The sequence below is a fragment of the Chinchilla lanigera genome, unplaced genomic scaffold, assembly GCF_000276665.1.
Source record: "Chinchilla lanigera isolate Chin_1 unplaced genomic scaffold, ChiLan1.0 scaffold00010, whole genome shotgun sequence".
Classification (NCBI taxonomy): domain Eukaryota; kingdom Metazoa; phylum Chordata; class Mammalia; order Rodentia; family Chinchillidae; genus Chinchilla; species Chinchilla lanigera.
Genome location: NW_004955411.1, coordinates 36077775 through 36103859, shown reverse-complemented (window position 1 = coordinate 36103859; position 26085 = coordinate 36077775). Strand labels below are relative to the sequence as shown.

General features: G+C 34.8%; 1 protein-coding gene across 6 annotated transcripts in view; it reads left to right on the top strand.

Annotated features, from left to right (window-relative positions):
- Window positions 1-26085, top strand: part of Rev3l (REV3-like, polymerase (DNA directed), zeta, catalytic subunit) — a 178360-nt gene that overhangs the window by 142748 nt on the left and 9527 nt on the right. For 4 of the 6 annotated variants that reach the window (XM_005377902.2, XM_005377901.2, XM_005377904.2 and 1 more), the window contains 10 exons: window positions 1045-1163; window positions 9373-9514; window positions 10213-10457; window positions 11397-11505; window positions 13404-13610; window positions 15142-15251; window positions 17380-17494; window positions 22883-23020; window positions 24866-25056; window positions 25779-26025. In XM_005377902.2, the coding sequence (XP_005377959.1) occupies window positions 1045-1163; window positions 9373-9514; window positions 10213-10457; window positions 11397-11505; window positions 13404-13610; window positions 15142-15251; window positions 17380-17494; window positions 22883-23020; window positions 24866-25056; window positions 25779-26025 (1623 nt within the window). Of the gene's footprint in view, window positions 1-1044; window positions 1164-9372; window positions 9515-10212; window positions 10458-11396; window positions 11506-12854; window positions 12976-13403; window positions 13611-15141; window positions 15252-17379; window positions 17495-18974; window positions 19100-22882; window positions 23021-24865; window positions 25057-25778; window positions 26026-26085 lie in introns of those variants that run through there. The other 2 variants (XM_013510834.1, XM_005377905.2) reach the window with 2 other exon arrangements.

The following is a 26085-nucleotide window of genomic DNA, read 5'->3' as shown; positions in this document are numbered from 1 at the left end:
GGAATTGTAATGTTTGAATTCTGTGCTTCTGGTGCGAGGTCTGAAGCAATGATGAAGATCTTAGGTGTGTTAGGAGGGCTCTTCATGCTTTTTGAGTTGACTCACATGCCAATTTGGTGGTAGCCTGCAACACATCGTGGCTCCAGGTTAGAATGGATCAGTAGCCTCTGGTAGATAAACTGCAAATCCAGCCCCATGAGCTTACTGTGTGTCATGTAGCCTGACTTCTTTGAATTCACTTATCTTCTGTCTTTCTGTAGCATCAGAGTTTATGAACAACAATCAGGTACTTTCATTGAAATTTCAATCACATATAATTTTACATTTAGATTTTCTCTCTACCTCCCCATAACATGCTTCATTCCAACAAAGTTTCCAGTGAGCTTTACAGTGAAAAGAAGAGACAAGCCTAGCCATAAACCCAGGGGAGTGGGACAGATGTGGTCACTGTCAGGTAAAATTGAATACCCAGGAATCCATCTGGGAACATCATTGCAGGACAGTTGTCCCTTATTGGGCCATAGAAATTTTACTACTTCCTATTATGTGAAGGGATTTAAACTATAAATTCTGGACCATAAAGTGAAGATTTTACTGCTTCTTAGATGTTAGATAAATACCTATGGGGATGATTTTTCACCATTTTCAGTATGACCTTTTAAAACAGAAAATTTGCTATTCTATCCATATTTATGAAGTCTTTGGGTGGGACACAGGCTTCTCCAGATTTTAAATTTATGATAAAAGCAATTTTAAACAAATAAACTTTTGCAATTCTTAGTTAAAAAAAAAAGAATTTAATCTATGAAAGTATTGTGTGACCAAGGCAAATGTTACCAGGTCTGTTCTTTTCCAATGACATATTGTTAATGAATGTTTCTGCCTAGTAAACTAGTTTTAAATTATGATTCAGAGGTAACATAAATCATTTTTACAAGTAGATTTCCTATCTACTGTGAAATGTTTAAAGCAATAATGGGATTTTTAACCAAATTTTCTACATAATTATAAACATTATTATAATGGTACTTTTTTTTTTTTTAGGTGGCTCTAACTAACTACACCTTTGAAAATGTGAGCTTTCATATTCTTCATCAGCGATTTCCCCTCTTTACCTTTCGGGTCTTGTCAGATTGGTTTGATAACAAGACAGATCTATACAGGTAATATTTTACAACCCTGAAGACAATAATAGCTCTCTTTAAAAATCAGCATTATTGAGGTTTATGTCATATAATGAAATGCACACATCTAAAATGTTTTGTTCAGTGACTTTGAAAAATGTATTTACCCTGAAACTGCTACCTCTGTACAATAAAGGAACATATCTAATATCCACAAAATTCCCTTAAACACACTGTGATAAGCCTGCCCAAAACTTAACCATCCAGGTAAGTACTAATTGCATTTCTTTTACTATAGACTCCTTTTCCTGTTCTTGATACAAATTGAAGTATTCATAATTTACCCTTTTTGTCTAGCTTATTTGAAGAAACTTCATGTAATGTTGAGATTCTTACGCTATATAAGCCATGTTGAGATTCAACATGTTGCATGTTCATTTTTATTGCTGAGTAGTACTATTATATAAATACACCATAATTTATCCATTCACCTATTTGTAAACATCTGTGTGGTTTCTCATTTTGTGCTACTAAGGATGAAACTATAATAAATACTTCTATGCATATCTTTGTGTGAACATACATTTTCATTTCTCCAGGAGAGGAATTGCTGGGTGGTCACGTGGTTAGTGTATGTTAACATGTTAAGAAACTGCCAATCTGTTTTCTTTGGCAATTTATCTCTTGTAAGTCTGCTGGAAATAAATTCTCTCAACCCTTATTTATCTGAAAATATCTTGATTTCACCCTTACTTTTGAATGATATTTTAACTGTGTCATTCTAGGGTTGAGCTTTACTCCTTTTGCTTCTGTTTCACTATAAAGAGCCCATTCCTTTTTTCTTCTGACCTCCATTATTTCTGATGAGAAAAGTTTCATTTTTCTAGTACATATAATTCATTTTCTTTTCAAAGTAAGATTTAATGAGCTTCAGTTGCTTGCTACTGACTGTAAGGCTTATAGTAGAGTCAGGGGGAGTTTCTCAATGCTCCTGGTCTAGCTGTAGTCTTTGGAAGTTCCTATTCTTCCATTCTCCCAGGGATGGGATTTTCTCAGCATTCCTGCCTTTCCCACAGTGGCGGTAGAACTCTGCTTGGGTTATGGGCCCAAGCAGGTTTCCTCTTCCTGATCTTGCTCTAGAGGCAGCTTTGTTCTCCTTCCTCAACAGTACCGTTCTTTTGCCTGAAGTCAAAGGAAGGAAGGTTTCCTGCCTCTTGCTTGGTGACTCTCATGTTCTTCACTTAGTGTCAGCCCTATGTTGGAACAAGGAGCATATCACGCCCAAAGTATTTCCTTAACCTCACAATCTTGACAAAACTCAGTTTCTAAAATCTGTCTCCTGTGCATATTATCAATGCTTTGTTTTCAATTTTATCTGGAGTAGACCTTATTCCTAGAGCAAGAGCCTCGTGGTGTGTAATTTTTCTGGGCTCTCAGCTGAATGCTCAAGTTGTTAGCAAGAAGTTAATGAGGTCTCTCCACTTTTAACACTGCTAGGGCTCCAACCCTAGCACTATCTGAGCAGTTCTACTCAAACCCAACCCCAAGCACCTGTTCCTTCATAAGCTTCATGTAGCTTCATCCTGCTTATTTTCAACTCAGTTGCAAGGAACAGTACCTGTGTTTCTGACCCACCCACTCCTGCCATTGGTGCAACAGCCTGATGATCTCTGGTGCCCCGTCCTACAGATTCTAGCTATCTACTGCCTGAACGCTCTACATTCTGCCTCAAACTTAGTAGGGCAGTCATGATCTACCTTAGCATACTGCTCTGTGTTTAGGAAACTTTCTCTGTACTGAGCTGGAGCTTCACCTTATGAATTTCTCTTCTCTCAGAAAGCAGTCTTGCATTTTGCTCATTGCTGAAATGCAGTAACTCAACTCTTATCCAAGCAGGAAGCTGAGCTAGGACCAATAACTCCACCATAATCAAAAGTGAAAATTTTTGTCTCTGTATTTCTTTAAGTTAAAGGTAAAATGATAATAAACTGAAGAAAATATCTGTATTAAAAACAGAGTCCAGAAATTATCTGATATTTAAAATGAATGACTCTCAATTTATAAAGCTACATGGGTGATGAGGGTAGAAATGATAGTCTTAAAAATAATTTGATTTATATAGGGAAACTATTTTCTGAATGTGTCATCTCATCTTCCAGTACTGTTTGAGGAATCTCAGGAAAGTGAAATGAAATCACAATGTCTAAGTTACTTTCTCATTGCTGGGACAAAAATACAAGTTAAAGGAGGAAAGGTTTATTTTAGCCCACAGTAGAGGTATCAGCCCATTGTCAGCAGGGTGGCATGGCAAAGGAAAAACAGCTCAGAAAATGGCAAGCAGGAAGCAGTGAGACTTCTTTCCCTTTTTATTCTGTCAAGAGTGAAACCCTGTTGGTTGGTGCCACACACACTCAGGGTGGATCATGCCTCTTCAGAAAGTCCATCATCCATGCCCAAATCTGTGCTAAACCAATTAGTAGACTGATCCAGTATCACAACTGTGATAGATCCAGCTCCCAAAAGCCCCAACTATGAGTGCATGAGGCTTGGGTGGGGGGAGATCTAGATAGAAGCCATAACACACAGGAAGTACTAAACTTATGATTAAAACCTTGTAGAATCTTGGGCAAAGTTATATGCCAGTAATAAGAGAACATTATATTGAACCTAACATTAAAAACTATATTCAGTTTGTTTATAAGTCCTAGAATACTCTAAATGCATGTTTTAATACCTATAATTAGATATTATCTAGGAGAAATAATTTGGTTTTGCCAGGTGAAATAGAGAACTGGACTTAACATTAACCTAAGAGAATTGTACTAGATGTTAGTCATTTAGTTAAATGGATTGGGTTATACAGAAGGACCATAAATTGATTCACAATGCAAGGAACTTGCTAGTCAAAGATTGCTTATATTTAATCTTTCTGTAAAAGCATAAAAGTGCTCTATTATTTTATTTTTAAATGCAAATTTTAGACTTCTTAAAGCTCCTCTTTTCTCTGAGTGAGCTATATCCCCAAAGATGTGTGGTTGGAAATTTAGAACACATTTGTCCATAAGACAATGTTGTATCTCATGATTAGATTCCCAAGTCAGCCTCTAAAACCTTTGTAATCCCTAATATTACTGACCTAGAGCACTCATAATACCAGTGTGATTTTATCCAGGGAATAGTTATAAGACACAACAGCTGAGGTAGGAGCCATGTCTTGGGAGCACATAATAAAATAAATTTTCTGGGGTCAGGGATATAGCTCAGTGATACAGCACCTGCCTGGCAAGCACAAGGTCCTGAGTTCAATTCCCAGTACCAAAATAAAATAGAAATATAATACAATACATAAATTTTCTTCCCTATTTCCTATATATAGACCTAAACCCTAGAAAAAATTCAGAATAAATGAGTTGTTTGCTTATAATTCTCATATCTGCTTTTTGTTATCTTTCCCCCAGATGTCTAATCTCAAAAAATACCCTGTACCCTCAGAATGTCCAAAGCACCTCAGGCTTGTCCTAAGTAGTTTATGCTTTATAAATTATATTTCCCTTCTTTACCCCAAGTCAAAACTGGTGTTTGCTTGCAGACAAAATATTAGGAGAATGGCATAATTATTTAACAATACAAATAGTAATGAAATTCAACTTTTAAGGGTCACAATTAACCATGCTTTTTTAAAAAAAAAATATGACTAGCCAAGTAGGACACAAAAACAGTCTTAGTTCAGAAAAATCACTTTTTAATTTTGAAAGCTTACTTTATTCTTTTAAAAGTATTAGTCTAAATATTTATATTAGACTAATACTTTATATTATTATATATATTCATGCCTACAAGGTGAGATCTAAAAACACAGCAAACGTTTAGTTTTCAAAATTGTACAGTATAAAAAACACATTGCCATTAATCTGAACTCACTTACCCTTACTTTGCACATACTTAATCCATCATTCTTGTCACTTTCTGAAGCATTTTTGGAAGTCCTCTTTGCATATGTGTATATATGCTAATATGTTCCTTATTAATCTTTAATTATGAAAGATAAAAAATGTTTCATGTGGTTATTTACCTACTTATCCAGTGAAAAGGAATACATTAAAACCATATGAAATGAGTCAGTAGTTTGGAGTAGTGAGGAAATAATTTTGCAGTGACATTAGAAATTCAGTAAGAGTTATTTATAATGTATAATCTTTCTTTTGATCATATTGTTTCTACTTTATTTGTCATAATTTCTTTGGCTAACAGCTCAGTTTCCAGTGTACTAGGCTTATAACTTTGGACAAATTGACCTTATAAGTAATCTTCACTTTCTATGTGTGATTTAGAGATGTTAATACATTCTACTTCATGGTGTGCAGTGAATATTAAATGAGATAGAGCATGTAAAATCTTTAGTTCACAGAAGGCACTCAATAAATGTTAATTAATTTGTATAATTTATTTTCAGGAATAGAGAATTAGATTCCAAGTGAAATGGGGAAATAATAATTACTATAATTATCATTATAATAGCAACATGTATTGTATTCTTGCTTTTGTCTAGAACCTTTCAACATCCTTGTTTTATCCCTGTTTTACATGTATTAAAACTGAGGCCTAGAGTGTTAAATGATTTGCCTACCATCCCATAGTAGCTTGTAATAGAGTCGTGATTGGACTCTAGGACTGACTCCATAGTCTGTGCTCTCCACCAACATGAGAAAATCTAGGAGGCTGTATTTCTCAAAATGTAAAATCAACCATTTGTATATATAGGCATTATTATATGTAGACTAGTAAAAAATATTTCTTTAATATATAATAGCATTTAGTACATATATTTTAAGTTCTAATAATAGACTATTTTATCAGAGAATATAGTTGATCTTCAAATCAGTTTAAATCAGAGGCTTGAAAATTCAATTTAATTGTTCTTATATTTAAAATATTTAGTATGTACATAGACTTAGTTTCACCATTTTCTCCTAGTACCTTGTTAAACAAATATCAACAAAATCAAAAGGCTAACAACCAAGAAAAATCATTTTAAACCAGTTAATATATTAGCTATATTATGTACTTTTAAATAAGTAGAGAAAATATGGGTAAAACACATGAACAACAAATCTCAAAGGAAAAAACCAAAATGGCTGACATACTCAAATGTCTACCTTATATACAGTATGCAGATGGATACCTGATTTCCTAATTGTACCATGAATTACAAAAACTTTGCACAATCATTCAAGAATGTTATTATTATTTATAATAATACTTTAGAATAAGGGAAACAGTGAAGATAGAATTAAATAAAATTTATTTAATAACATAGCTTTTCAGATATTCTCCAATATAAATTATCATGAGCATACTCCATTACATAACTCTTTTTTTTAAATCGTGACCTTTGGCCTTTCAATAAAAATTCATGCTCAGCATCATTATCTGTTAAGACAGACTCATATGTTTTGTGTTTTACATATCTTTAATTTTCTAATAGACCATTATTGATTTTAGTTTACACTATTTTCATAAATCTTGGAAAAAAATGGTTATGTCCTGCCTAGTGTTTTCACAAAAAATATTAGTATTTCATTATTTTTGTGTCTCATTTGACACATTTCTCTGGTTCTGCTCTGATACATATCAAAAGGGTAAAATGTAAGTATGTCTGTATTCCTGCACTATCCCAGAGATCCACCTATGCTTTTTATGGAAGAGTTGAGCCAGTAAGTCCACTGCGTTTATTGCAAGGAAACACTTAGGCACCTGTACAAAGACTTAGTTATAAAAATGTTTCTCAAAGAGCTGCAGTGTATGTCAGTGGTAGAGCTTGGGCTACCATGTATGATGCCCTGGGTTCAGTCCCAAGTAGTGCAAGGAAAGGAAAGTATCCTCCAAAGCACTTCTTGTAGTAATAAAATATTTAGAAACAGTGATTCAAATGGAATAGATTGTGTGATAATCATACAGTAGTATAATCCATGCCTGTAAAAATATAAATGTAAGGAAATAGTTATGTTAATCTAAAAATATAAGTTATAAAACATTTCTATTTTGTTACAGAATTGAGTGGGGTTTAGGGTATTTTTATGTTTACCTAATTGTCTTTAACAGTCTTATTCAGATATAATTTGTATGCTATCCAATTCACCTATTTAAAGTATACAATTTAATGGCTTTTAATATATTCACAGTTGTGTTAACCATCACAATTAAATTTTGGAATATTTTATTACTCCTTCCCAGAAAAAACCTATATCCCTTAGCCATCACCCTTCTACTACCACCCTTCTCAACCCCTTTCCTCTCCCACCCCATATAACCATAGGTCTGTTTTCTCTTTTATATACTTCCCTATTCTGGACATTTCATATAAATGAAATCATACAATATGTGATATTTTGTGACTTGTATCTTTATGTTGTCAAGATTTATCTATGTTATACTATGAATTGCTATATTATCTATTGCCAAATATTTCATTGTATAGATATAGTACGCATTTTGTGTGTCTCTTCATCAGCCAGTAGACATTTGGGTTGTGTCTTAGTTATTTTTGTCTCATTGCTGAGACAAAATACTCAATGACCAAAATTAAGGAAGGAAAGGTTTATTTAGCTTATAGTTTGTAGAGGTTTCAGTCCATAATCAACTGGCTCCAAGGCAGAGTGTCATGGCAGAGGGGCAACCATTCATGGTGGTGGAAGACAGCAAAAGCAACAAGAGCAAAAATGGAGGAAGAACAAGCCTCTTTTCCTCCTTATATTATATGCAGGCTACCCACCTAGGGCAGGTGTATCACTCACACCATCTTCATGCCCTCCTCTTGCACAGACTCAGGATGTTTACAAAGTGAAGACCCTAGCTCCCTGCTGAGTCACTTAGTTAAACTTCTCAGATTGACACAAGGAATCAACCATTATACCATCCTAGGGCATAAACAGCCACCCTAGAGCATGTCCTCTACACCCTAGTTAATGCTGAGTTACTTAGTTAAGCTTCTAAACTCAAGTTGATAGAGTGTGTCAACCATTACAGGTTGTTTCTACCTTTTTGCTTATTATTAAATGTGAACATTTGTATTCAGTTGTTTTTATGGATCTGTAACTAAGAGTTGGATTGGTGGATTATGTGGTAATTCTATATTTAACAATTTGAGGAACTGCCATAATGTTTTCCCAAGCAACTGTACTATTTTGCATTCTTAGCAACACTGTATGAGTAACCCAGTATCTCTACACTCTTGACACTTGTTATTACCTTTCTTTCTGTCTGGAATTATGGGCATGTCCTACTCACTACACCCAGCTGGTTGCAATATATTTTAACATTAATATTCTTTCTTTTTTTATTTTTGTGGCATTAGGGAGTAAACCCAAGACTTCATGCATTCTAGACAAGTGCTCTACCTGTGAGCTACCTCCTCAAGCCCCATTAATATTCTTTAAATGAATAAATTTTATCCTTTATGATATTCCTCTGGATTATTCCCCACCCCCCAATGTCCACCCTTACCTTTCCAGTACTGACATTGACCCCAGGGACTTTCTACTGAGCTACATCCCCAGCCAAGGATGCTGGGATTATAGGTGTGAGTCACCACTCCTAGCTTTGGATCATTTTTATATTTTGAGGACATGTTATTAAATCAAAATTTCACTGTATGTATTTATAAAGGGGTTTTGTTATTTGTATTGTTTACAAAAAATACAGGGCAAAGTATAATTTTTTTTAAAAAGTTGAAAAGAATAAAACTTTTATAGTTTTATGGAAAATATTGATTTGATAAATGTTTATCCCATATATAATTATTTCCCTAAGTTCACCAAATTATTCTTTTTCATATGCTTTAATTTAGAATGGTAACCTAAAGCCTTTTTACAGTGGTAACCCAAAGCCTTAATGTTCTTTAAAAAGTTGTATGATAATTATTACATAATCAACAATGACACTTAAGGACATTAATTTTATAATAAATATAGAGCAGTCTCTAGCAAATATTGAAAATAATTATTTTTATTCTTACCACTTATCACAAGTACTATTTTAAGTTTTCCATATTATTACTGGATTTATGCCTTAGAATACCTGAAATTTTCTAATGTTGAACTCATTAATATATTTGGCTCAAAGGCTCATATCACAACTTTCCCCTTAAGTAAGTTCACTTTTAATATATAGGCTCTGACAGGAGACTAGTCCTATTTTTAAGTGTCTAGCTTTTTCTCTGATATTTATAGCATGGGTTCTTTTTTAACAGATGGAAAATGGTTGATCATTATGTTAGCCGTGTCCGTGGAAATCTCCAGATGTTAGAACAGTTGGACCTGATTGGGAAAACCAGTGAAATGGCGAGGCTTTTCGGCATCCAGTTTTTACATGTACTGACAAGGGGTTCACAGGTAGGACATCAATTTTTTTGTGCACTTTAAAGTTCTGTATAAAAAGTTCTATTTTTAAGATGGTTGAGGTGATTTGATTTTTAAAGTTTTTTTCTAATACCAACTAACCAAAAGCTGAGTAATCAGTTCTTGTTAGTGTGACTAGAGCCACCCCTTAGAACTTAGAAAAAGGCTACCTTTTATTTTACATTTCTAATTTTGGCTTATTCCAACTTCCCATAGACTATTTTAATGTAAAAATGAAGAATTTCAAAATCATGTGGTTTATATAACTTTAAAATTTTAATGAAAAAAGTGATCTGAAAAGCAATTTAATTCATGTCTAAATTCAAAGATATGACTTTATAAAATGGAAAATAGTTTTATGCATTCACTTAAATACTTACTTGAATACATACATAACTTGTTAAGGGGTACTACATTAAAATCAATCGGGTTCCTTAATTTCAAAAAACCCATTAATTTTTTAATTACTTTATATGTATTTATAGAAGTCCCCAGTCAACCAACTCCATAAATACAGCAAAAATAGAGTTGTAATTACTTGGGAGTACTTACTCGCTTGTTCAGTTTTATTGCTGAGAAACTACTTTATTTATTCTGAAGACCAAAACATCACTAATCATCATCATATATTCACGTGACCAATGTTACATTTAAACTGTTCATTCTTCTCACCTCTCCCTCCTTGCTTGCAGTACCGTGTGGAATCAATGATGTTGCGTATTGCTAAACCAATGAACTATATTCCTGTGACGCCTAGTATTCAACAGAGATCCCAAATGAGAGCCCCACAGTGTGTTCCCCTAATTATGGAGCCTGAATCCCGCTTCTATAGCAACTCTGTTCTTGTTTTGGATTTCCAGTCCCTGTATCCTTCTATTGTGATTGCATACAACTACTGTTTTTCCACCTGCCTTGGCCATGTGGAGAACTTGGGAAAGTAAGATTTTTTTCATATTTCCAGTTATGAATTGCTTCCTTTTTTTTTTAATTGCATCCTTTATATTTCTTTCTAAAATCATACAGACTTTCTTTGAGGTCTCTTTTGCTATTCATTTAGTTATGTTACTGATTACGGGATTATGATGTGATTAATTCAGCTTCATGAGTGGATGGCTCATGTGAGGAAAATCATGGATAGATAGATCATCCTAGCTTCTTTCTGTTTCACTCTCCATAAGTATCTATGGTCTCTTTTAAAGTGACAGTTATTTTTAAATGGATGCTATATCACCATTAAGTGTGGGACATTTTGTGGATTATGGCCTTATAATTCCAACTTCCTCTTCACTTTTCTTAGAAACAGTCCATGATTTTTGAAAAGTGAAACTAAGTTAGGGTTAATTAATTCATATAAATTCAATTTTATAAACTGAATGAGAATAGCATTATAAATTCTCAAAGTAGATATTTTTCCTGGATTAAAAGAAACACAGTCTTCCCTTTAATATTTCTGAGTATTTGAGACCAGATATTGTGGTTTAGTCCATAGTATATTCATTTTTTCATAGAAAACATTTGTGGAAATTATATCAGTAGTCCTAATCCTGTCTTTTCCTTAGGAAATGGATTTGGAAAGTTATTCACAATATTCTATTTACATTTTTCTTTAAGGAACTTAATGTAAGGTAATCATATATGGAGTTGGAATTTGATGTTTCAGTATAGATTTAGCCATAAATTTTAGGATAGTGGTATTGAAGAAATGCTTCTTTGTTTGAACTGCTTTTTGGTAATAAGGCAAGTAAACACATTACTGAGTATATGAATTCATGATTGAATGATTTAAAAGAATTTCTGCTGAAATTAGATTCCTAAAATTGCCTAAAAGCTCTATCTTGTGATTTGAGAAAATACTTAATGTTTTCTTTCTTTACAGGTATGAGGAATTCAAATTTGGCTGTACTTCTCTAAAAGTTCCTCCAGATTTACTTTACCAAATTAGGCATGATATCACAGTATCCCCCAATGGAGTAGCTTTTGTCAAGGTAATACTTTATTTTAAATGAAGGGAACCAACTATGGCTTAACTTTTAGAGAGCTAATAGTGGTTTAGATATTTTTGGCATTTACTGGAAAACAAAAACACTTAGGTTTGCATGAATATTTTATCTCACAAAGTCAAAGATAAATCTTATAAGAAATCACTTCAGAAAAGAAGCTGGTCGTGTGTTTTTCTTGAATTTAGGTTTAAAATTTTCAAATTGTTAAATTTTACTTAGTGATATATTGAAAGAAATAAATGTACATGTATAGTATCTGCCCAGTATTAGAATCTGGCATTCTTAATTAGCAGTTTGATGGTCAGAAATGTTACCTACAAAACTTTAAATTGCTTTAATGGGTACTAATTGTTATCCTCATTATTTTAAATCAAATGACCCCATCTTTGACATAATGGTACTCTTAACATATTTATCGATTGCATTTTTAAGAAGATACCCAAACTGATAATACAATTCCCTTTCTCTCTCCTGTATTTCCCCTGGGGAGGAAGGTTTTGAGCCTCCAAAAAAAATAAAGACAGAGATCTAGGAGATTATACTGCTTCTCATACGGCAACTTCATTCTTTTTATTTCTTTAGCAGTGAGCTTGTATTAGAATCATGAAACAGGGTGGTTGACAGAGTGTAACCAACTAGTCCTCAAATTCATTCTGGTGTACTTATCAAAAGTATAATTTTTCTACCAGTAACAGGTAGTGCTAAACAGCAATTAGAATTTAAGTATGAGGAAGATTTTTTACCAGAGTTCATGATATGTTCCCCTTTTTTGGAAATTGTTAAGGTATAGTAGTATTTCAAGGATCTGAATAGGTATAGATATAGTTGATGTCTACTTGGAGACATGGAAATAGATTTTTTATTAAATGTCTCTCCGTGTAAAAATCAGTTTTTATACCACATACATTTCTTCGTATTTGATCCCTGTTTTTTCCATTACATCTTAAAACATGATAGGTACTTCAAAAGGTACACCAAATGAATTAGAGGTTAGAATATGTTCTCATTGACAAATATATATCTGCTTATGTTACCATTACCTCCCCCTTGAGCCACATTTTTAGAACTTCCATCTACATTTTGACCAATGTGTAAAGCTTAGTTGAAAAGATTTTTAATATTCAAGAATGTGATTATCTTATGCCTGAAGTTTTAATTGCTACATTCAACATGCATTATTTTGCACGTGTCTGTGAATCATCAAAGTTAATACTGTTTTGTGGTTTTTATTCCTACTGGAGTTCTCATAAATTCTCCCTAGTCTTGATTAATACAAATGACTTTTTTTTGGCAACAACAAATTTTATCACCTCATTATTCATCCCCTCTTCCAGATTGCTAATAAATATAGGCCGGAGGGGATGGCTTAGTGATCTAAGCATCAGATTTGAAATACCTAGAGTCCCTGGAACTACAGGTTTGAATGTCAGCAGAGTCAACCCAGCTCATCATTCTTCCAAGGTAGATAAATGGAGTTCCATGCAGATTACTGTGTGGGGTCATTAGGATGAGATCTTTAAAAACTGAGGTTGGTTATGAGTGACACAAGTCCCGTTATCTTTCTGGAATGATGGGGGTTTCAAAATTTTGAACATTCCCTTTGAAGCTGTATGGTCACTTATGCATTAATTGAAATCCTCCTCCCTGGAGGTCTCTGAGCTTTCAAAGAACTGCTGCTTTAGATTTATAAACATTACAGGAACATTTTAGGAGAAAAATCTTCAGAAGAAAGAAAATATGATGATTTTGTATTGACAGCCACTAGTCAAGTCATTTTTAGCATGTTTTAATTCATGACAGTTGTCCATTATTATACTGTTTTCTTCTTATCTAAATCTATAATGTCTGAAAGATTTTACACATTCTCTTTTCCTTTATGATAGCCTTCAGTAAGAAAGGGTGTGCTACCAAGAATGCTTGAAGAAATTTTGAAAACTAGACTCATGGTGAAACAATCAATGAAGGCTTACAAGCAAGATAAAGTCCTGTCACGAATGCTCAATGCACGTCAGCTAGGACTAAAGCTGATAGCAAATGTCACATTTGGCTACACAGCTGCTAATTTTTCTGGGAGAATGCCATGCATTGAGGTAAGTAACATAGCTATAGTTTTTTCAGAAGTTACTAAAGCAGTATTAAGTGAATGCCTGTTCATTAGATATTTCGTCTTGTTTTGAAATTTAAAGGGTTTCATTTGCGTGACTTAGGATTAGTTTTATTAGTATACATATATTTCTCCATGATCTAGATCCATCTATTAGCTTTAAATTTCATTACCAGTTTTATAGTGCTATTTACAACAATTATGATACTTAAGTAATTCCTTTTAATGTATAGGTAGGGATCTGATTATACTTAGGTTAGCTTGTCCAAATGTCAGAATAAATAGAAATCATGCCATATTACCTAGTGTACCAGTAAATTAAGGCAAAATTTTTCTTTTGCAGTGACCAGTAACAATTGAAAGGCGCTTTTCACAGAATAACAATAAATTCTTTAGGTGTTTATTTACCTGAATGTAATAGAGTGTAACAGTAATATTTTACTAGTGATTTGAGAAAAGAACAGAGTAAACTTTCATGTAAATGATCTTTTCATGCCAATTGAAGGCCAAAAGACATGGTGGTTTACCAGAGTTACAGTAGTTCAGTAAGAGAAAAGCAGAGGTTTTGTGTGTATCATTATTCCATAAAAATACAGTGAAGCTCTTAAACATCCAAATACAAATTCTGTATGACTTTTTACTGACTAGTGAATCCTACATTTAGTGGAAGTAATTCAAATTTTACAGTAAAAAAGGAAGGAACATCATTACACTTTGCGTCTTAACACAAAGGTAAAACACATAATTTTTATTTTAAAATTACAAAGGGAATGTTTCATTTATGTTGAATGGCAGTATTCCCAACTTTCAGCTTTAATGAGTCCAGTAAATGAAACAGCAATGCTGTGTAGTTTTAATTTACCACAATTGATTGTGATGCTTTTTGAAACTGTCATACTGTGCATCTTTTTGCTTTGCCATTTTGTGCCATGAACAGTATTAAAACTCTCTAATTACCAGTGAAAGAGCCCCGGTGGGACATACTGAGGCACCTGCTTGACTTAAATTGAACACTCGTGATATATTTACCATTATACAGTCACATGCATTTTTCCTTGTACTTAGTATTTTTTTGAAGTACATGTAGCCAGTCACAGAGATTTAAGTACTGCATTAAAAGACATTATCACAAACACTTGAAAATAACAATTTTGAAAGTGATACACATATTTGGGCACTCAGTCACAGATTAATTTCTTACCTAACTGCTTATGAAGCCACATAAGGAATTTTTTAAGTAAACATAGCTTATTCTTCCGAGAATCGAAGGTAGCTGTAAAACATGCAGTCCATCGTACTTACTGATACACTAAAAGGCAAGTATATATATTGATTATTTCTTTTAATTTATCTTACTTTCTTGAATACTTAAAGAAAGAATGATAACATTAATGGCTATTTTGTTTTCTTTTTTACATTCTTATTTCATGTCTAGAAACCAAAAGTACTAAATGTGAGTCTATTGATTTAAAATGAAATATGTTAAGAAATTATTTCGAATGTGTTTGTACCAACAGGTTGGTGATAGTATTGTTCACAAAGCCAGAGAGACCTTGGAACGAGCAATTAAACTGGTGAATGATACCAAGAAATGGGGTGCTAGGGTTGTATATGGAGATACTGACAGGTAATGGATTTTGGGTTTTATAGTTGTTTTGCATGTCTTCAGGTCTTCACTTAGTGTTTGAAATGGCTTAAGGATAATCCATCCTAAAAAATAAAGTTCTACTGAAATATTTTTAGTCTTTATGATCTTATGTCAGAGTTAACACAAATTCTGACTTAGCAGATACAGTTCTGAGACAGAAAGGGTAAGTGAAGCCACAGACTGTGAAGATTCTCCAGGCAGTTCGTGGCCAAGTAAATAAGCCATGCACAGGAGTCTGTACCTCTAATACGAGTAATGTCTCAATTAGCTGAAGCTCTCTGAATTAAAAGTACATTTTTAATTAAACCATTTTTGAAAGACAGTTGCCAGTGTTGTGAACAGTTAACTTCTTTATTAGGCTCCCAAATCTGTGGCCCTTTTTCTAAGAGAAGTACATATAGGTAAATACAGTTCTCCATTCAATTCCAGAGGGTATTTGAACTTCTGCAAGCCCATCGTTCATGGTATTAAAATTCCTTTTTAAATTTTTTTAAGTAATTTCTTTCTCTTTTATTTTTTTTTCCTGGGAGAGTAATAATGATAAAAGGTTGAGAAAATTGCTCAAGAGATAATAGGTAATGCTTGATAGAGTAAAAAAGAGTGTTCAAGTAAGACAGAAGATCTGGATTTCCTGCCTAGCTACACTCCAACCTAATTGCATGGTCATTAATAAGTCACTTAGCTTCTCCAAGGCTCACCAGAATGAAGGAAATCTAATAGGAGATGGTGAATGACTTTCAGTTCCCTCCAGTTTGAAGAATTGTGGGGCATAGCTAAGTGAGTCATGTTAATACTGGAACCAGAAATACGGTAAAAACTAAAAGGGAGTAGAAGGAAATTTTAGAGGTGATGAAATGTTTTGTATCTTGATTCTTGTGGTGGTTTTACAGTTGTGTGAGTTTCCTAGGGCTGCTATGACAAAATGTCAAATTCCTGGGAATTTTGTTAAGTTAGGGTCACGCTATGCAGTTCAGGCTGGCCTTGAGCTCACTTTGTAGCCCAGGCTTGTCTTGAACTTGCAACAATCCTCCTGCCTCGGCCTCCCAAGTGCTGGGATTACAGGTGTGTGGGAGCACACTCAGCAAGTTGATTTTTTAAAATAATCTTTTACAAGGAAGTCTTATCATAATAATCTATTCTTTAAAAAACGCAGTAGTAGTGTAATGAGCATCACGTAGAACTAAAAAGAAAACACACAAAGCCTCCAGGTTTTCAGACGATGGCCTAACTTGAAAATAAAATCACCTAAGGTCTCTTGACCTGTACACATTTTATATATCAGAAAAAAATTTGTGGAATTCAGTTTGGTCATATATTTTAAAAGGAACTAAATGACATGGAAAAGTGTTCACAGTGTACTATTGAATGGTGAAAATTATACACTATGACCTATGATAACAAATGAGATATAGAGAGCCATACACACAAAATGTCTAGTGTCTTTTTTCTGAATGGTAGAATTATAGATGGCCATTTTCATCTTTGTTCTTTTTATGCTTTTTAACTTTGCTGAACTTTTTTAATTGAGTAGTTCTGAAAGGAAATTTCCTATCAAATCATAGGTAAATTTTCCATTTCTTTTTTGGTGTTTCATTTGTTTTTAAGTCCTGGGGATTGAACCCAGGCCCTGTGTACTAAGTTACATCCCCATCCCTTTTTTTTAAGACAGGTACTAAGTTGCTCAGAATGGGCTCAAATGTGTGATCCTCCTGCCCCATCCTCCCAGAGTACTGGGATTACAGGCGATTACCTCCATTTCTTTATAGTCACATACTGCTTTATTTTATGACAGACTTGGCAATGTGCCATGTATAGCATTAAATGTCTAGGGATGATCTAAGACCTTCTTAGTAGCTATAATATCTGAGCCAGGAAGAAGACTAGAAATACTGAATGTCTTAAAGATCTGTATGAAGGTGTACCAAGAGTACACAGGACAATATGATAAAACATGAAAACTTACACTGGACGCAACTTAATAAGAAAGACTAAAGAGGGGAAAAGGCTTCTTTGGTTTAGACAGAGTGTTACCCAAGAACATTACTCTTGATGAACTCTTTCATTACAATGACTTTCTCATTTCCTGTTGTATTTTTAATCCCCTTAGTATGTTTGTGCTACTGAAAGGAGCCACTAAGGAGCAGTCTTTTAAAATTGGTCAAGAAATTGCTGAGGCTGTAACTGCTACCAACCCTAAACCCGTGAAACTGAAGTTTGAAAAGGTAAGAGGAATACTAATAATCACGTATAAAATTCAGATACATTCTAGAATTCATCATTTATTCAATGTACTGTTGGGATCATTAACAGTGTATGAATCTCTACAAGTGCTAAATATTAAAAAAAAACTTAGCTTTCTTAGTGTGTGTGTGTGTGTGTGTGTGTGTGTGTGTGTGTGTTATCTGGGTCTCACAGCAGTCCTCCTGCCTCCAACTTTGAGTGCTGGGATTATAGGTATGCGCCTCCACACGTGGTGCCTGTCAGATATTTCTTAGTAATGTCCTTGTACAAGGAAATAAAAAGATTGTTTCAATTACTATTGCTATAAAAATAGGTCACCCCAAATGTAATAATAAGAAACAACCAGCATTTTGTTCTGTTCATATATTTTACAGGCCAGGAATTGAAAAAAATTAATGCAGAAGTGCCTTGGTTTTGTCTCACAATGACCAGCTCTTAGCTGGGAAGATTTAAAAGTTAGGTGTATCCATTCACTTGTTACGGTAACTAGTCCAAAGCTGAGGGCTGATACCATCTAGTTCCTGCTTATTCTTATGTGTGGTGGTTGAGGCCAGCTGCTGAAAGGGACTTGGGCTGGAATTCCACAAGTCTTTCTCCCAGGGTTGCTTGTTCTTCCTTGTAGCATAGTAGCTGCACTCTAGGAGAACATCCCCAAAGAAACAGATAAAAGCTATTTTGCTACTTATGACCTGATCTGAAAGTCTCACCGTGTCACAAACATTTCTCTATTTAAGAGAAAGGGACATAGACACCATCTGTTAATGGTAATGTCAGCCATATAAAAAGGCCACAGGGGATGAGACATACTGTTTGTTGGCAAGGGACATCTACCAGCAAGACTTTCTCAGTACCTGTTAGGTATTAAATATGTATTCAGTTCTTTTCTTATAAAAGAGAATGAGCCTCTGTATTCATTTGTCAATACAAGAAACAACCCATAGTTCTGCCCTCTAAGAGTGAGTAAACTGAAAAAATTAACAATTTGTATAAGTAATTACTAATTAGCTAATAGAAAACTCTATGAGAGTCGTCTCCCTAACCAATGCAAAATACAAAGAAAAGGAGAAAATGTCCCTCCAGTGCTTGATGGGGAGACTTTATGGATGAGAACACATTTAAATATGTGCTAAAAAATGAGTTAAGGATGTAGCTCAGTGGTAAAGCACTTGCCTAGCATGCATAAGGCCCTGAGTTCAATCCTGTCAGCTACAGGGAATAAGTTAGGAAGCATGGGCCCATGCTGATATGTAGAAAGATACGGAGTTGGAAAACTATATTAAAGGAATACAGAGAAGCAGAAGATAAATCCAGGAAAATAAAATCAAGACAGCCTCTAGTAGGTCTTGTATGCCAAGCAAAATTTATTCAGTAAATTTTATTGTCTTAGTCTGCTTGTGTTGCTATAAACAGAATACCACAGATTGGGTAATTTATAAAGAAAAAAATTTCTCACAATTCTAGAGGTTAGGAAGTCCAAGATCAAGACTTCAGCATCTGGTACTTGGTGAAGACCTTCATGCTGCATCTTCAAAAGGTGGAAAGTCAGAAATCCTGAAAGACATGAACTCCTTCTGTCAAGCTCTCATGTAAGGGTACCTAATGCCATCATGAGAACAAGATCCCTCAGGACCTAATTACCTCTTGAGATCCTCACCTCTTAATATTATCACATTGACAACCCCTGAAATGTGTTGCTTAAGGGACACATTTAAACCATAGTAGTTCTCAACAAAGAGAGTGACTTGTTCAGGACTGTTTGAGCACAGCCAGCCTCACAGAGGTATATAAGGTGGACTGAGAAGAGGCGACCCTGAAGACCAAAATGACTCTTAGAACTTGCATAACCTGAACTAGTAAAATGATGAATAGAGAAAATAAAGGACAACTGAGAAGAGAAACTGAGAAAGAATGGGCAGTCAGTAGAAGTGATTGATTTAGGAGGGCAAGTATGAAAAGAATAAGAGAAAGGCACTCCAGGGGTGTATCTTATTGGTACAGTGCTTGCTTAGCATGCATGAGGCCGAGTCCATCCTCAGCACCAAGAAGAAAAGGGGAGAAAAAGAAAATGACTCCCAAATGTTGTCTTGTACCTACCCTGAAGCAAGACTTATCCCCCAAAATATCTACGAGGTGTCAGATAGGATATCTTCCCTTCTTAGAAAGTAAGCATTCTCATGGGGGTAGGAGGGGCTGGAGAACCGTAGTGCTGAGTGCTATTTCAGAAGTATGTATATGATGCTGTGGTCATGTAACCTATCTGGTAAAGTGAAGAATGTGGTACACTTAGACTATAACATCACACACAAAAATTTACCTGACACAAGCACCTACCTGGCAAGGGAAGGTCCTGAGTTCAATTTTCAGTGACACCTCCCCCCCAAAAAAAAACACTTACCTGAAATAGATCATAGACCTAAACATAGCACTGCAAAAATTCTCCAAGAAAATAGAGACATTTGTTAAGGATTGTGATGCAGCTCTTCATGAGCTACTCTTTTTCTTGTATTTGTCTGGTTTAGGGAACAGAAAAGACTGCCCTCATAAAATGAGTTAAAGGTTCTCTTATGTTTTTTCTTTTCTTTTTTTTTTTTAATTTATTTTTGGTACCAGGAATCAAACTAAGGACCTTGAGCTTGACAGGCAGGCACTGTGCTGCTGAACTATATATTTCTGGCCCTGTTTGCTTTTTTTAAAAGAAAAGTGCCAGAAAATAAAATTATTTCTTCCTTAAGCAATTGATACAATTCACCATAAGCCGTAATTTCATTTGGGGGAAGGTTTTGATACCAATTAAACATCTTTAGTAATGCTTTCTTCAGATTTTTCTAGTCATGTCAGTTTTGATAACTTGATTGTTAAGGATTGTTGATTTCTTCTAAATTGTCAAATTCACTGACGTGAATTATTTATGTTTCCTTAGCAACTAAAATGTCTGTAGGATCTTTAGGGACATACTCCTTTCATTTATGATATTGATAACTGAAGGAGTTTTTTCTTGTTCATTCCAGCTAGAGGTTTATAATTTTATTGAACTTTTTGAAGAACCATTTCATTAATTTCCTTTCACCTATTTCATCTTTTCTTCTGTTGACTGTGGGTTTAATGTGTTTTCTTTTCTCATCTTCTTAGTTTGGAAACTTGATACATTGGTTTTTAAACAAATCTTTGTTAATGTAAGCATTGAGAGATATAAGCTCTCCTCTAAACCTGAAAGTGTGTTAAGTTCCAGTTATTAGGGATTTTTCCAGAAACTTTTTGTTATTATTTTAATTTAGTTGCATTGTAGTCAAAGAACATAGTATGATTTCAGTGGTTTTAAGTTTATTGGAATTTGTTGCTTGGTCTACCATGTAGTCTGTCTTGGTAAGTCTATCTTGGTATGTATGGTTACCATGTATGGTTACTGAACAAATGTTCAACAAACATTTATTCAGCAAGTGTTACTTAAGTGAGGTTGATAGGGTTGTTGAAGCATTCTGTGTTTTCGCTGACTTTTTGTCAGTTACTGAAAGAGTGGTGGTCAAGTCTCCACTGTAATCATGGATTTCCTGGTTTTGTTTGTTTGCTTTGGGTTTTTTCACTGCTGGAATTAAACCAAGGACTTTGTGCATGCCAGCAAGTGTTCTCTCACTGAGCTACATCCCCAGCCTATTTCTTCCATTTAGTCCTGTCACCTTCTATTCATGTACTTCAGTTTTCATATTAGGTGCATACACATTGAGGATTATGTATTTTCTTGATGAATGAATACTTTTATCTTGATAATATTCCCATCTTATAGTCTCCTTTTCCTGATAGTAATATAGCTACTCCAGCTTCCTTTTTGTAATATTAGCGTTTTTCATCTTTCCTTTTTCTTTATTTTTAACTTATGTTATTTGTTTAAAATGGTTTCTAGTAGCTTATAGTAGGGTCTTATGTTTTTAGTCAGTCTGATCATTTCTGCCTTTTAATTAGGTTAGTTCATTTATGTTTAATATGATTATAGATAAAACTTCGGCATTCCACATGTATACATATTGCAAGCATATATACAAGCAAAAAATAAGTAATGAAGTGTGAACTAGTAAAATAATGAATATTATTCATATATATGAGTGTGTAAGAAAAAATAAATATGCCAGGCACAATGGCACGTAGTTGTGGCCCCGGCTACTGAGGCAGGAGGATTATTGAGCTCTGGGGTTCAAGACTACCTTGGGCAGTATAGCAAGATGCTGTCTCAAAAAATAAAGAAAAACTTAAGATTTTTTTTTTTTTTCAATACTGGGCGTTGAACCCAGGTCCTCATACATGCTCTATGACTGAACTATATCCCTTGCCCTTTTAAAATTATGTTTTAAGACTGTCTTGCTAAGTTGCCCAACCTGTCCTCAGATTTGCAGTCCTCCTGCCTTGGCCTCCCAGGTAGCTGGGATTACAGACATGTGATACCATGCTCAGCAATTAAGTATTTTCTTAAAAATAAAACAAAAACGGAGGAGGAAAAGATCAAAATTGTAATATTAAAAAAAAAATCCCATTGATTCAGAAATTTCACTTCAAGGAATTTGTCTTTCAAATTCATGCAGAGTTACTTACTGGAAAACTACTTATAATTCCCAAAGATTGAAAATATCCTAAATGACTTGTAGTGGGTAACTTGTTGGATAAATTATGATACTCCCAAATGATGGACTTCTACATAGCTTTAAAAAAATATGTACTAGGATGGAATGCTCTCCAAAATATTTAAACTATTAATTTAATTACTGTCAATTTAAATAGGCAAAGTACAGAATGGCATATATGGTAAGGTACCATTGCAGGGATAAAAGGAACATATTAAGTATATATATTTGCATAGAATGTCTCTGGAAGGACCCATAGGAAACCCGTAATTAGGGAAGAGGTAGGTAAGAGAAAATGGAGGAAAATGAAATTCTCATTATATATTTTCACACCTTTTTAATTTGGTACCATATGTAGGCATAAAGTATTTTTTAATTGAAAAGATTAGATTGATGACTTTTAAGAAAGCAGTGTCAATTGAGGTGGGAGAAAAACTGTAGTGCAAGAACAAGAGCAAGTGGTAAAGAAGTAAGGACAGTTGATTTTATATGTTGTCCTATCCAGATTTTTTATAGGAATTTTTTTTTGTTTTTCTCCAGTACTGGGAACCGAACTCACGACCTTGCGCTTGCCAGGCAGGTGCTTTGCCGCTGAGCTAAATCCCCAGCCCCTTTTTATAGGAATTTGTTACAGCCTAATTCGTATTAAGACATTTCTTATAATTGACATTTGAATAAAGAGAACAGAAAGACATAAGTAAAATAGTTTTGGTGGGACAAAAATGTTTATTGAGAGGCTTTTTGTTAATTTCACTACAGGTATATTTGCCTTGTGTTTTACAAACAAAGAAGAGGTATGTGGGTTACATGTATGAGACCTTGGATCAGAAGGACCCAGTATTTGATGCAAAAGGAATAGAAACAGTTAGAAGAGATTCTTGCCCTGCTGTTTCCAAGGTAAGTTCTGTCTATCTTATTTGCATCTGTAAGAAATAAGTGGTTAAAGAAAGTGGTAAAAATGTAGTTATCCTTAAGCACACATGTAGGTGAAGGAAATAATCCTACATAATTGTACATATGGGAAGATCTGTATGAATTTTGAGAACGTTATTTCCAATCTTATTTTAGCCTGTAGCTTTTTACTTCCCATATTGTGTATTTTATTAAAATTGTTATAAAGTAACACATCAACTCCTAAGAGTTTCTTTTCTATCTGCTAGAGATGGTAACATGACATATTGTCATATAACACTTCCCAAAAGGTAGGGAGGAGGACAAGCAGGGATGGGAGCATATCCTTGTAGTCCCGGAACTCTGGAGGCTAAGGCAAGAGGATCGCCATGAGCTCAAGGCCAGCCTGAACTGCATAGAGAGACCCTGTCTCAAAAAGACAAAACAAACAAACCAAAAAAGGAGGGAGCGGGGCAGAAAAACTAAGGTTTCATAAATAAGTGTATTGCATGTTAATTCATTTACTTGGGTTATGAGATACAAATTAGGAATATTTCTGAACAGTGTCACTAAATAAATTACCTAAAATTTCAGCCATAGTAATTTTTACCACAGTCTACGTTTTTTTCCTTTGCTCAGGCCTAGATTCTTCTTCTAGTAAACCATAAGTAAGTGACACACAGGAGAATACTATTCTGCATACATATCTCTATATCACATAAAATATCATGTGCATTTGGGGAGGTATTCTAGTATCTAGAAAAGATATCCAGTACATCCTTTCCCTGTGGGGAGAGTTATACTTGTTTTAATTATTTTCTTGTCACTGAGACAAAATATCCAACACTAACAACTTAAAAGGAGGAAAGGTTTATTTTGACTCACAGTTTCAGTTGGCTGCAGTCTGTGGTTGGCCAGCTCCACTGCAGAAAGTGCATTGCGGAAGGGCCTGGCACAGGACAGCTGCTCACAGGAGGCAGAGAGGAGGACCCAGGGTGGAAACGAAGCCCTTCTAAGCCACACCTCCCAAGGGCCCACCTCTTCTGACCAGGCCTACTTCTAAACATGGAACTTTTGGATGACTTTTTAGATCTGAACCATAATAGTACCTAAACCAAATTTACAAGTTTATTATATAAATATGCCCAGGTCCCAGTATTCAGAATAAGATACAGAATTTTCACCAATAATTTAGATTCAGTATACTACATGAATCCACAGCATGTTGATCATCTCCTAATAAGAATGCTTCCAGCACAGAAAATTCTGTCCCAATTAATTACCAACACTGTATAAAAGCAAAATGCTGGCATTTGACTTCTTTTTGTCCTGTATAGGTGAAGCAGGTTATTTTTATAACAATAATTAAAAATAGTTTGCAGTTATTATGTGGGTTGGTTGGTTGTAGAGGCAGGGTCTCACTGTGTAGTTTATTCTGGCCTTGTACTCACTATGTAGAGCCCAGGCTGTCCTCAAACGTGTGGCAATCCTCCTGCCTCAGTCTCTGGAGTGCTGTCATAGGTGTACACCACCATGCCTGGCATTATGTCTCCTTTCTTGTGTCTAGAATGCTTTGATAATTTAAGAAAAACGTTTTATGTTTTCATCACTTAGCAAATGTTTCATCATTCCAATATGATTTTTATCAAACTATATAATGCTCTATTTTTAGAAATAGAGAGCTATATAGAAAGTCTCAAAAGCATTTCCCAATTTCTTACAGTATCCAGTCATTATAAGGTTAGGTAGATCAGCAAATTACCCAGTACCTTTACAATGAAAGTAGAACAACAATGATGGAACATGCTTGGAGATATTTTATCTTTACATGCGTATCTTTTTTGTTTTAAGATACTTGAGCGTTCTTTAAAGCTGCTGTTTGAAACAAGAGATATAAGTCTAATTAAACAGTATGTTCAGCGACAGTGTATGAAGCTTCTGGAAGGAAAGGCCAGTATACAAGATTTTATATTTGCCAAGGAATACAGAGGAAATTCTTCTTATAAACCTGGAGCTTGTGTGCCAGCCCTTGAACTTACAAGGTAATATATACACAGCACAGCTCTCTGTACCTAGCTAATATAGTCCCGGGGTCTGCATAGGCTGAGAGTAAATGAAAAGACCCCTAGTCCATGAGCCCAGACACATACCGTTGTGTACCCACCCTCCCACGACGGGACATAAGTCCCAGCTCCTAAGAGCCATGAATCCTGGAGGTCATTTGAGAAGGGGGACTGATTGCTTTGTGGTTAACCTGAACCCATGGTCGGGACTCCAGGCCCTTTTGCTCCCAGCAGTCTTTCACCTGTCCTGTTCATGGCGTCAGCTGATGCCATGAAGTTTAACTAAGATGAGTCAGTGTCCCCCTGTATTTTGTAAACTCTGACAAAGAACTCCACTGAGCTTCCTTTGGGAAACTAAAGGCTGATCCACCATTTATAAGCTAGTATCATTCTGGAATCAGATTGTTTAGCTAAATTTTCTCTTATCTTTCATTGTTAGATTTATGGTAGTTCTTGTTTTTAAGACTCATTGTTTTCCAGGTAGCAATGATAATACAACAGTAAATTTTAAACTCCTACAGCATATCAACTTAGTGCCAACTAATTGAAATGTACATAGTTCTCAAAGTAGTAGTAACTCTTAATTTGAAAGTATCCCTTACAGATTTCTCACGGTTTCATTACCTAATTCTAACTTAATGTGCTGGAAAGAGTCCTTCTATGACAGTCTTTGAGTGTGTATATTGTTTGGATTTTAATAGGAAAATGGTCACCTATGACCGTCGCTCTGAGCCTCGAGTTGGGGAGCGAGTGCCATATGTCATTATTTATGGGGCCCCTGGAGTACCACTCATCCAGCTGGTCAGGCGCCCAGCAGAACTCCTGCAGGATCCAACTCTTAGACTGAATGCCATTTACTACATCACCAAGCAAATCCTTCCACCCCTGGCAAGAATCTTCTCACTGATTGGTATTGATGTCTTCAGCTGGTATCATGAATTACCAAGAGTAAGTTTACTGAGGAGTGCTTATGCTATAACTACTTCACTTAAAATTTTTAGTAGAACT